The sequence below is a fragment of the Phytophthora sojae genome, assembly GCF_000149755.1.
Source record: "Phytophthora sojae unplaced genomic scaffold PHYSOscaffold_2, whole genome shotgun sequence".
NCBI classification, from domain to species: Eukaryota; Oomycota; class Peronosporomycetes; order Peronosporales; family Peronosporaceae; genus Phytophthora; species Phytophthora sojae.
Window position 1 is genome coordinate 7,888,123 of NW_009258116.1, and position 10,856 is coordinate 7,898,978.

Sequence of the window (10,856 nt, forward strand, 5' to 3'; positions counted from 1 at the left end):
CCCTCCTCACTCCTCAATTTGCAAGCCAACCAGCCATGGGCGCTAAGGCGAGCAAGAGCGCGGCTTCGCAGCCGCAAGTGCCGAGCAACTGGAACGCGGCGCAGATGCCGTCGCAGGCGGGCAAAGTGGCCATCGTGACGGGCGCCAACTCGGGGATCGGCTACGAGATGGCGCTCGAGCTCGCGCGCAAAGGGGCCGAGGTGGTGCTGGCCTGTCGCAACGAAGAGCGAAGCTTGCAGGCCCAGGCCGACATTGTGGGGCAGTTGGCGGCCTCGGCCGACGCCGGTAGCGTCAAGTTCATGCAAGTGGACGTGGGCGACTTGAGCAGCGTCCGCAACTTCTGTGAGGAGTTCAAGAAGGCGTACAGTCGACTGGATATCCTCATCAACAATGCGGGTATCGGTGGTGGCACGTACACCAAGACGGTGGACGGGTACGAGCTGGTTTTCGCCACAAACTACTTGGGGCACTTCTTGCTGACGACGCAGCTCTTCTATTATCTCAAGAAAAGCGCGCCGGCGCGGGTCGTCTCTGTGAGCAGCTTCCTCCATTGGTATGGGGCTTTGGTCTTTGACGAGGACAACATCATGGCCAGCAATGAGAATGAGCACGGCCAACTCGGGACGTACTCGGTCTCGAAGCTCTGTCTCCTGCTCTTCACGAATGAATTGGACCGTCGTCTCAAGGCTGCGGGGGTCAACAATATCATCGCCGCAGCGGCGCACCCTGGCTACTGCAACACCAAGATCATGAAGAAGACAGCGGAGCTGAACAGCAGCTGGTACTGGTGGCTGTTGTACCGCACGTCTGCCATGTTTCCGCCTCAAAGTCCACCGAAGGGCGCGTTGCCGGCGCTGTACGCTGCCACGGCTGACGGTGTCAAGGGTGGAGACTACTTTGGCCCCAAGTACTTTGAAGTCTATGGCTACCCGATTCGCGAGGATCCGTCAAGCCTGAGCAGGTCCGAGACGGCCGCGGCCAAACTTTGGGCGTACAGTGAGGAGCTGACTCACACCAAATTCGAGGTCGAGAAGTAAGAGACATCTGCAGACTCCGCCCTGGCTACTCGATTTTGATCGATTGACGTTGGCAGTCAAGGAAAATTATTCCATCTAAGCACTGCACGATGCGTGAAAAAAAACGACGTTTAGTAGCCGGCGACTGTCTTTCAAAGTCCCACAAAAGCAAGCAGTCTTTGAGTATTCCACCTGAGTTTACCATCCCCGATTGCCACGCCACGTTGACATTACTTTGCAACAGTTCAACCCAGATATTAAAAAAAAAGAAACGTTATGCCTGGCAAAGTGAGGGGGGGGCAGATTTTGCTGATGGCCGACAAGTTCTATAGATAAACAAGTCGACAGTCGACCCAAGCAGAACGGTGGCAAAAAAAGAACTTCACGTTGGGGCTTGTTACCACCGCCGCTTCTCCGCCAAAACTTCAAACCTGACTCAGCCCTCCACTTAACGCCACGGCAAAGCAATGGGAAACATGAACACTCTTTGTCCGCCGGTGCCTGACAAGTGGGAGGCTTCTCAAATTCCGTCACAGAGTGGCAAGATTGCAGTGGTGACAGGCGCGAACTCGGGTATCGGCTACGAGACTGCGCTGCAGTTGGCTCGAAAGGGGACGCACGTGATGCTGGCTTGTCGCGACGAAACCAGGGGAAGACAGGCCGAAGCAGACTTGCAAAAGGTGTTGACGACTGAGAGCTCCGCTGGAACCGTCGAGTTCATGCGCTTGGATGTCAGTGACCTCAGCAGCGTTCGGCACTTTTCAGATGAATTCAAGAAGACTCACGACCGGCTCGACTTACTCATCAACAACGCTGGAATAATAATGCACCGTCACGGATTGTTAGTGTGAGTAGTTTCGTGCATCGACAGGCTTGGCTGAGTTTCAACGAGAACCGGGTGATGGCCCCCAACGAAAAGACGTACGCACAATGGTCCAACTATGCAAACACCAAGCTGTACAATATCCTTTTCACCATGGAGCTGCATCGCCGTCTTCGAGCAAAGGGGATCACTGGCGTCACTGCAGCAGCTTGCCATCCAGGAATTGCGTCGACCAACCTCTTCACTGCACCAGCAACCGACAACCGAAGCTGCTTTTGGAAAATATTTTTCAAAGCTTCGACGGTGGTCCCTCATCAAAGTACGCAAATGGGGGCGTTGCCGACCTTGTATGCAGCTACAGGCGACAATGTCGCTGGCGGAGATTTCTTTGGACCAGGAAATCTTGGTACATTTTTCGGATACCCGCGTCGAGAAGAGCCGTCCAAGTTAAGTCGGTCAACAAAAGCTGCGTGGAAGCTTTGGGAGGCGAGCGAGAAGCTGGCGAAGGTCAATTTCTGCTTTGAATAGTAAAATAGCAGCGTTGATAGTACGCTCTGCTTCGTGCCCACGTACATTCATATTCAAGCTGATATTACCAAGAAACTTACAAGAAAGAAAAAAAGTGTGCATTGCATCCGGCCGTCCTCCTCCATTCGAGAGGCGTCACCTCATTTCTCCACCTCGAACGTCACGTGCGCCAACTTCTCGCTAAACGCCCACAGCTTCTTAGCTGCCGATTCCGACTTGCAGAGCTCTGCCGGTTCATGACGAGCAGGTGAGCCCGTGTTCCTGTCCTTCGGTCCAATATAGTCCCCTCCAATGACCTCCTTCCCCGTAGCAGCGTACAGCGTCGGCATCGCCCCCATCTCGGGAGTTTTTCCACCGGGTAGCAGCGTCACGATCTTGATCAGCAGCCAGTAGATCCAACTGTTGTTGGCCGCCGCCATGTTCGAGCCCAGACTCGTGGCCACGTACCCCGGGTGGCAAGCCACCACCGTGACATTGTCAATGCCCGCGGCTTTCAGGCGTCTGTCGAGCTCTTTGGTGAACAAAATGTTGCACAGCTTGCTCTCCCCGTACGTCTGCACCTGGCCGAAGCGGTCCTCGCTCGTGACCATGATGTCGTCCTCCTTGAAGCTGGCCTCGCCCCTCTTGTGCAGGCCGCTGCTGACGTTCACCACCCGGGCCGCGTCACTGCGCTTCAAGCGCTCGAACAGCTGAGCAGTGAGGGCGAAGTGGCCCAAGTGGTTGGTGGCGAACATTCGCTCGTAGCCGTCAGTGGAGACGGCGTAGGACCCGCCCATGACGCCGGCGTTGTTGACCAGCATATCCAGTCGGTCGTGGCTCTCCTTGAACTGCTCCGAGAACTTGTGAACGCTGCTGAGGTCGCCCAGATCCAACTGCATGAACTCCACCGTCCCAGCGTCAGGGGTGGAGGATAAAACATCACGCAGTTTGGTCTCCGCTGCACGACCGCGCTCTTCACTGCGGCAGGCGAGAACCACGTGCGCCCCTTTCGTCGCCAACTGCAGCGCCGTCTCGTACCCGAGGCCCGTGTTGGCGCCCGTGACGACGGCCACTTTGCCCGATAGGGACGGGATCTGAGAGACGTCCCAGGCGTCGGGAATCGTGGGAGCTTCTTCGGACATTCCTGACCAAGAGGGTGTTGTGTAGAGGACATAGATTTGCTAGGGATGCTATGGGCCGACTCTTCTCGGGGGGTACTGGGTAGTTAGTTTACCACGGGAGCTCTGCGCCGGGCATCGTGGGGTCTGCGTTGAGGAACTTGCCCGTGTCTTTCAACGTCATGTTGGCAACCAGGTCGGCTATGGCCGTCGCGACGTCCGCGGATTTCAATGGACCTTGGGCCCGTGAGCACCGTGTCGACGTATCCGGGGTGAACCGCCACGACCGCGATGTTGCTGTCGCGCAGGTCCACAGCCAACGAGCGCGTGATCATGTTGAGAGCCGCCTTGGACGTGCTGTAGGCGTACTGGCCGCGGAAGAAGACGGTGTTCTTGTCCGTGTTGCTGCTGAGGCTGCCCAGAAGTGACGAGAGCTGCACCACGGACGCGAATCCATTCAACTTCGCCGCGAGCTGCAGGTTGGACTGCAGTGCATTCGTGACGAGGAACAGACCCACCGCGTTCACCTCGAAGGGTTTCACCAGCGACGCCTTCGTGGGTGCCACGATCTCCGTGAGCCACCCAGTGCCCGCGTTGTTGATGAGCAGGTCGATCGGGACGTCCTTCAGCTGACGGGGCGCCTCGTTTACCGAGTCCTCATCGCTCGTGTCCAACGTGACGATCTTGAACGGTGACAAGGCTGCGAGCTAGCAAAGCGGGGAGATAAGCGTTAGTGGAGTGTGGACTTGGCCGCTGGAGTCTACTATCGACTACCTTGTCAGCGTTGCTGGTAGCACGAGCCGTGCCGATGACGTTCCAGCCAGCCTTGGTGTAAAGCGTAGCCAAGGCGAGACCAATGCCTCGTGTGCTTCCAGTGATGAGGACCGTTTTCTTTGTGGAGGGCATCGTAGAGCTTGGTTGGCAAGATGTAGTAGTGTCTACTTGAAGGGGTTTTCAGGAATGAGTTGTACTATTGTGGACGCTAGCTTTGGTGAGAAGGCAAGGCAACCAGGGGCCTTGCATGCGTTTCAATCTGCCGCCTAGACCGCAGTCGTGCGTGGAATAATCGATCACGGTGACCTGAAGCAATAATAATCGTCCCCTTAACGCCATCGAGTCCAATTAATGCTTTTCGCCTCACTTGGTCACATCGAATGTGAGGTGGGTGAGTTTCTCGCTAAACGCCCATAGCTTGTTGGCGGCGACCTCGGACTTGCTGAGGTCCGACGGATCCTCGCGCGTCGGAGAGCCATACAACTCCAGGTACTTGGGTCCGTAGTAGTCTCCGCCCTGAACATTGTACGACGTAGCAGCGTACAGCGTCGGCAAAGCCCCCTTCTGCGGACTCTGCACCGCCGCCACGCCAACGCTGCGGTACATCAGCCACCACAACCAACTGTCTCGGTTCGTATCGGCCCCTTTTGCGTGGATCTTGGTGTTGCAGTACCCAGGGTGCGCCGCAGCCGCGACGACGTTGTGGATCCCCGCAGCTTTCAGGCGACGATCCAGCTCAATGGTGAACAGGAGGTTGCACAACTTTGATACCATGTACGAGCTGATCTGCCCGTACTCCTTTTCGTTGCAGGCCATGATCTTGTCCTGGTCGTAGATGAAAGTGGCGTGTCGATGCAGGAGGCTGCTCACAGTGACGACCCGCGCCGATTTGCTTTTCTTGAGCAGGTCGAAGAGCTGAGCCGTCAACGCGAAGTGGCCCAGGTAGTTGGTGGCGAACTGCAGCTCGTACCCGTCGATGGTCTTGGTGTACGATCCGCCCACGATCCCAGCGTTGTTGATAAGCAGATCCAGTCCAGTGTGTGTCCTCTTGGAGTCCTCGCAGAACTTGTGGACGCTACTCAAGTCACTCACGTCCAACAGCATGAACTTGACCGACCCAGCGCCAGGAACGCCTGCAAGCTCTGCCTTGATATCGAGTTCAGCTTTGAGGCCGCGCTCTCGGTTGCGGCAGGCCAGCACCACGTGCGCTCCTCTACGAGCGAGCTCCAACGCTGTGATGAAGCCGATGCCCGAGTTGGCCCCCGTGACGATCACGGTCTTGCCCTTTTGAGACGGAATGTCATTCGCGCTCCAGCTACCGGGGGCTTGAGGCTGAGGAGTGCTCTTGCTGGGTCTGCCGCCCATGTTGTTTGTGCGTTGGGTGCTGGAGAAATCCAAAAGTGATGAAGAAGTCGCATAGTGGAGAAGGCACAACAGGGACGTGGACACTGGGAAAGGTTCTCCACAAGAGGTTCCAAGTCTCCAACGGTGTTGTAGTTTGATCTGCCAACTTCATGTCGCGCTGCTGAGTTTCTTGCTGAAAACAGTTTGTTTGCTTGACAATTCCTGCACTAAAGTCCCGACCATTTTGATGTTCATCTATTTCATGACACTTCTGCTACGGCCATGTCGGACACTTCTTCTCTTCATCTCACGAGCTCCTTACTTCTCGATGTCGAAGGACAGCTTGGCGAGTCTCTCGCTCAAGGTCCAGAGCTTCTTGGCTTCCGACTCGGACTTGCTCAGCTCGGACGGGTCTTCACGCACGGGGTAGCCGAAAGTCTTGAGGTGTTTGGGGCCGAAGAAGTCGCCGCCCTCGACTTCACTGCCCGTGGCCGCGTACAGCGTCGGCAGCGCGCCCATGGGGCAGCTCTGGCGCGGGGACCAGTCCGTGACCTTATACACGAGCCACCAGAGCCACCCGCCCGTATTGTTGGCGGACGCCGTGGCCAGACTCGTGGCCGTGATGCCAGGGTGGCAGGCCACCGAGGTGACCCCCTCCACCCCTGCGGCCTTGATGCGGCGGGCCAGCTCCTTGGTGAAGTGGATGTTGCTGAGCTTGGTGACGCTGTAGTTGTCCATCTCGCGGTACTTGTCCGCGCTCGCGACCATGATGTCGTCCTCGTTCCAGCTTGTAGCCGAGCGGTGCATTATGGAGCTGACGTTCACGACGCGAGACGGCGAGCTCTTCTTGAGCAGCGGGAAGAGCCGCGCCGTCAACGCGAAGTGGCCAAGGTGGTTGGTTGCGAATTGGCGCTCGTAGCCATCCGCCGAGAGGCCGTAGGCTCCGCCCATGATGCCGGCGTTGTTGATGAGCAGGTCCAGCCGCTCGTGGCTCTGCGTGAAGTCCTCCGAGAACTTCTTGACGCTGTTGAGGTCGCCCAGGTCCAGCTTGACGAACGTCACCTTGCCGGCCTCGGGGGTGGCCGCCAGCGTGTCGCGCAGCTTGGTCTCGGCCTCGCGCCCGCGCTCCTCATTACGGCAGGCCAGCACCACGTCCGCGCCCTTGCGCGCGAGCTCCAGCGCCGTCTCGTAGCCGATGCCCGAGTTGGCGCCCGTGACCACCGCGACGCGGCCCTTCTGCGACGGGATCTGCGAGGCGGCCCAGTGTTCGGGCACCGGCGGACGGGAACTCGAGTCGCTCATGGCCTGCAGTCAATTGTCGTCCTTGTGGCAGATTCCCAAATCGGAAGACCCCCCCCGTCCGGCGGTCTCTTCAACGGCGTCTGGTCCCGTTCATAGCCGCGAACGCGCCGAGCAATGGGCAACAGCAACAGCGTGGCCGCTGTGGATCTGCGTCCGCAAGTGCCGGACACTTGGAGCGCCGACGACATTGAACCGCAGAGCGGCAAGGTCGTGGTCATCACGGGCGCCAACTCGGGCATCGGCTACGAGACGGCGCTGGAGCTCGCGCGCAAAGGGGCGGATGTGGTCCTGGCCTGCCGCAACGAAGGGCGTGGCAAAGAGGCCGAGCAGACGCTGCGCGAAGCTCTAGCGTCCAATCCCGACGCCGGCTCGGTCGAGTTCAAGATGCTGGACGTGAGCGACCTCGGCAGCGTCAACAAGTTCGCGGAAGAGTTCAAGGCCACGCACGACCGCCTGGATGTGCTCATTAACAACGCCGGCGTGATGGCCGTCCCCTACGCCAAGACTGTGGACGGATATGAGCGGCAGTTCGCTACCAACCACTTGGGCCACTTCGCGTTGACGGCGCAGTTGTTCCCGCTCTTGAAGCAGAGCAGTGGTCAATGTGAGCAGCTTGGCTCACCTGGGTGCTAGGCTGGAGCACTTCACGTCTGGGTCGGGCACCATGCGCACAAGTGAGAAAGGTTACAACCCGGTGCCGAGTCGAAGTTGTGCAATCTGCTCTTCACCTTCAAATTGACCCGACGCCTTCAAGCTCAGCGTGTTGACGGTGTCTGCGTCTGCGGTGGCCTGCCATCCAGGCACAACACTCACCAACCTCGTGGTCCCTCCGGCCACGGAATGGGGCTTCTTCACCAGTCTCGTGTGGCGCTTTGGTCGAACCTTGCCGCTGACCCAAGACGCGCCCACCGGTGCACTCCCCACGCGGTATGCAGCCACCGCGCCTGATGTCGAGAGCAGCGACTACTACGGTCCCGGCAACCGCTTTGAAGTCTGGGGTCCGCCGAAGCGCGTCGAAGCAAAGCCGCTTGCTCACAGCGAGGCTGCCGCTCAAGCGCTTTGGGAGGAAAGCGAACGCCTCGCCAAGATCAAATTCGACGTGAAGTAGTCCACGGGTAGCGTCAGTAGGGGCCAAACAAAACCTTTAACAGGGATCTCGTTGCTCTAAGCGAATGGCCAGCTTACGCTCGCGTCTATTTTCCCACGAGGAAGTTGAAGATGTCGCCGTCTTGGCAGATGTAGTCCTTGCCCTCCGAGCGCAGCAGACCCTTCTCCTTGGCTGCGCGCATGCTTCCGGCCTTGACAAAGTCGTCGTATCCGACAGTCTCAGCACGGATGAGTAGCTTCTCAAAGTCCGAGTGGATCACACCAGCCGCTACAGCAGCCGACGACCCGGCGAGCACATTCCAAGCGCGCGCCTCCTTCTCACCAACAGTGTAGTAAGTCTGCAGCTGCAGCAGCTCCTGACTAGCGCGGATAACCTTCGTCAATCCCGTCTCGGTCAGGCCGCTCTCGTTCAGGTACTCCAGTTGACTCTCGTCATCCTCGAACGACGCAGCAGCCTCCTCAAGGGATCCCGACACCGTCAGACACACGCTTCCTTCCGCTTCAACGCGCTCACGCACGGCCTCCGTCATCTCGTTACCCGTGGCTGCATCATCCTCCGACACATTGCACAGGTACAGCGCCTTCTTCGCCGTCAGCAGCTGCAGACGCTCGAACTGCAGTTGCTCGTCGGGCTTGTCGAACGTCATGCCCTCCGCCAGGTTTCCATCCTCCAGGTGCGGCTGCAGACGCTTCAGCACCTCCAGCAACGACGGGATCGTCGGATCCGCCGACCTAACAAGCGACAACGTCACAAAACAACACAGTGAGTACCAGGTTGAACCCTTCCACCTGATCGCACAGACGCACTTCTTCTTCTTGGCGAGGTTGGACAAGCGCTTCTCCACCGTCTGCAGATCTGCCAGGATCAATTCGGTGCGGATCGTTTCCAGGTCGCGGATGGGGTCCACCGACTCGTCCACGTGGAGGATGTTGGTGTCCTCGAAGCAGCGGACGACGTGGGCGATCACCGCCACCTGCCGAATGTTGTCCAGGAACTTGTTGCCTGCCACAGTCAATCAGTTATTGGTCACTAGCCACAGCAGCATTGCAGTCCATTGGCGCTGCCACCCACCGAGTCCTTCGCCGTTCGAGGCGCCGCGCACCAGTCCAGCGATGTCCACGAACTCGAGCTAAAACACCAATGGAAAATATTCCGTCAGTTTGTCGCAACTTTTGCCTTGCAGATTGAATGACGCTGCGCCGACCTGCGTCTCGATGACGCGCTTGGACTTCTCCACCTCCGCCAGGTGGCGCACGCGCTCGTCGGGCACCGCCACGCGCGCCACGTTCGGGTCGATGGTGCAGAAGGGGTAGTTGGCGGCCTGGGCCACCTCGGTCTTGGTCAGCGCGTTGAAGAGCGTGGACTTGCCCACATTGGGCATGCCCACGATGCCCACCGACCGCTGGAAGCCGCGGCAGCCCGAAGGCGTGCGGGTCACTACGCGACGAATGTGCAGCATAGTTGACGGGACTTTGATAGTTGCTGAGACTTTTGTGAACCGTACGATTGCGTACCACGTTAGTGGTACGTTGGACAAAATACTTGAGATTTGTATGAAGATGGCTACATTTAGGTTTTGTCAAATTAACGTGACGGCTGCAACGTCGTCAGTACATTACTTTTCGACTTAGAACGACGTGATCGTGATGCTCTGCTGCAGCGTGTAGGTCTGGCCGGCCGGGAGCGGCTGCTTGACGCTGACGCGGCCAGGCTCGATGCAGACCATGTTCTTGTACTCCTCGTCGCCAAAGTCCTCGAGCTTCTTGGCGCGCTCGGCACCCGGGTTCCACACCACGGCGTCGGTCTGCGTCTTGACCTCGCCCTGGTTAGCCGAGCCGGTGATGGAGCCCGACTTCTCGACGGTGATAGTGCGGTCCTTGGTGTTGATGCCCTTGACGGTGGCCACGATTTGGTCGGGCGCGTCGAGGTACGTGTTGCCAGTCTGCACCGAGCCATTGAGCGTAATGTACTCGCGCGTCTCCGTCTTGTTGACCTTGGCCACCTGGTCGAAGTAGTCGACGCCCTTGAGGCCCGAGATGACCACGCCCTCGTCCTGCGAGTTGTCGACCCACAGGTAGTTGTGCAGCAGCGTGTGGAACTCGATCTGCTGCGTGAACGTGTTGTGCACGTGCAGGGCCGTCTCGAGCTGGTTGGCGTGCAGCTTGACCTCGTACTCGAGCTCGAACTCGACGGGCCACATCGCGCGTGTCGAGTTGCTCGCCGCCATGGTGAACTTGGCCACCGTGGGGCTGTTCTTGTCCTTGGCCTCCTCGTGGCTGGCCAGCGTCCAGTTGGTGATGCGCGCGAAGCCGTGGTTCGGGAAGCCGGGCGCGCCGCCAAAGTTGGGGAACACAACGGGGATGCCGCCGCGGATGGGGTTCACGCCGTCGAGGAACGAGTCCTTGGACATGAACAGCACGTCCATCTTGGGGTCCATCGCCGCGCGGAACGACTTGACGTGAGCACCGAAGAGGAACACCTCGGCACTGGAGCCGTACGGGTGCGAGAGCTTGACGGTCTCCAGCTCGGCGTTGGCAGAGGCCAGCAGGGCCGAGACGAGAGCTGCGGTCTTGAGCATGAACGAGTAAACCATTGGTCCGGTTGTGAGCTTGCGGCCGGGGAGATTAACCCTTACAGTACCGTCGGTCTCGATGGGCGTATAGGACCTATACGCCCATCGAGCCAATCGTATTCAAGAAAAAGTGAGAATATAGGTCTCAACAGACCTATAGTATAGGTCGGTAACAGACCTATAGTATAGGTCTGTTGAGACCATACTAACAGACCTATAGTATAGGTCTGTTGAGACCATACTATAGGTCTGTTACCGACCTATACTATAGGTCTGTGAGACCTATGGGGAT

The 10,856-nt window shown here is 58.4% G+C and overlaps 8 protein-coding genes across 8 annotated transcripts; 2 read left to right on the plus strand and 6 right to left on the minus strand.

Moving 5' to 3' along the window:
• Window positions 1-35: 35 nt before the first annotated feature.
• Window positions 36-2,367, plus strand: PHYSODRAFT_483273 (hypothetical protein; the record flags this gene model as incomplete). The annotated part of the gene is made up of 2 exons (XM_009522223.1): window positions 36-553; window positions 1,872-2,367. The coding sequence occupies 2 exons, from the start codon at window positions 36-38 to the stop codon at window positions 2,365-2,367; spliced, it is 1,014 nt and encodes a 337-aa protein (XP_009520518.1).
• A 43-nt stretch (window positions 2,368-2,410) lies between these two features.
• PHYSODRAFT_555144 (hypothetical protein) lies at window positions 2,411-3,494 on the minus strand. Its single transcript, XM_009522224.1, has one exon. The coding sequence runs from the start codon at window positions 3,486-3,488 to the stop codon at window positions 2,508-2,510; it is 981 nt and encodes a 326-aa protein (XP_009520519.1). The 5' UTR covers window positions 3,489-3,494; the 3' UTR covers window positions 2,411-2,507.
• Window positions 3,495-3,576: 82 nt separating this feature from the next.
• Window positions 3,577-4,370, minus strand: PHYSODRAFT_326285 (hypothetical protein; the record flags this gene model as incomplete). Its single annotated transcript, XM_009522225.1, has 3 exons — window positions 3,577-3,635; window positions 3,682-4,171; window positions 4,239-4,370. 3 exons carry the CDS (start codon window positions 4,368-4,370, stop codon window positions 3,577-3,579), a joined length of 681 nt encoding a protein of 226 aa, XP_009520520.1.
• Window positions 4,371-4,601: 231 nt separating this feature from the next.
• PHYSODRAFT_246201 (hypothetical protein) lies at window positions 4,602-5,603 on the minus strand (the record flags this gene model as incomplete). Its single annotated transcript, XM_009522226.1, has 1 exon — window positions 4,602-5,603. The coding sequence occupies one exon, from the start codon at window positions 5,601-5,603 to the stop codon at window positions 4,602-4,604; it is 1,002 nt and encodes a 333-aa protein (XP_009520521.1).
• A 297-nt stretch (window positions 5,604-5,900) lies between these two features.
• Window positions 5,901-6,884, minus strand: PHYSODRAFT_555146 (hypothetical protein; the record flags this gene model as incomplete). The annotated part of the gene is made up of 1 exon (XM_009522227.1): window positions 5,901-6,884. One exon carries the CDS (start codon window positions 6,882-6,884, stop codon window positions 5,901-5,903), a length of 984 nt encoding a protein of 327 aa, XP_009520522.1.
• A 114-nt stretch (window positions 6,885-6,998) lies between these two features.
• PHYSODRAFT_326288 (hypothetical protein) lies at window positions 6,999-7,992 on the plus strand (the record flags this gene model as incomplete). The annotated part of the gene is made up of 3 exons (XM_009522228.1): window positions 6,999-7,453; window positions 7,518-7,578; window positions 7,639-7,992. The coding sequence occupies 3 exons, from the start codon at window positions 6,999-7,001 to the stop codon at window positions 7,990-7,992; spliced, it is 870 nt and encodes a 289-aa protein (XP_009520523.1).
• An 85-nt stretch (window positions 7,993-8,077) lies between these two features.
• Window positions 8,078-9,451, minus strand: PHYSODRAFT_296986 (hypothetical protein; the record flags this gene model as incomplete). Its single annotated transcript, XM_009522229.1, has 4 exons — window positions 8,078-8,723; window positions 8,799-8,994; window positions 9,064-9,121; window positions 9,197-9,451. 4 exons carry the CDS (start codon window positions 9,449-9,451, stop codon window positions 8,078-8,080), a joined length of 1,155 nt encoding a protein of 384 aa, XP_009520524.1.
• A 168-nt stretch (window positions 9,452-9,619) lies between these two features.
• On the minus strand, window positions 9,620-10,585 carry PHYSODRAFT_478745 (hypothetical protein; the record flags this gene model as incomplete). Its single annotated transcript, XM_009522230.1, has 1 exon — window positions 9,620-10,585. The coding sequence occupies one exon, from the start codon at window positions 10,583-10,585 to the stop codon at window positions 9,620-9,622; it is 966 nt and encodes a 321-aa protein (XP_009520525.1).
• Window positions 10,586-10,856: the final 271 nt, after the last annotated feature.

Bases quoted from the DNA above. Each gene is read 5' to 3' on its own strand.
- PHYSODRAFT_555144 (XM_009522224.1), bottom strand. From the start codon at position 3,488: ATGTCCGAAGAAGCTCCCACGATTCCCGACGCCTGGGACGTCTCTCAG.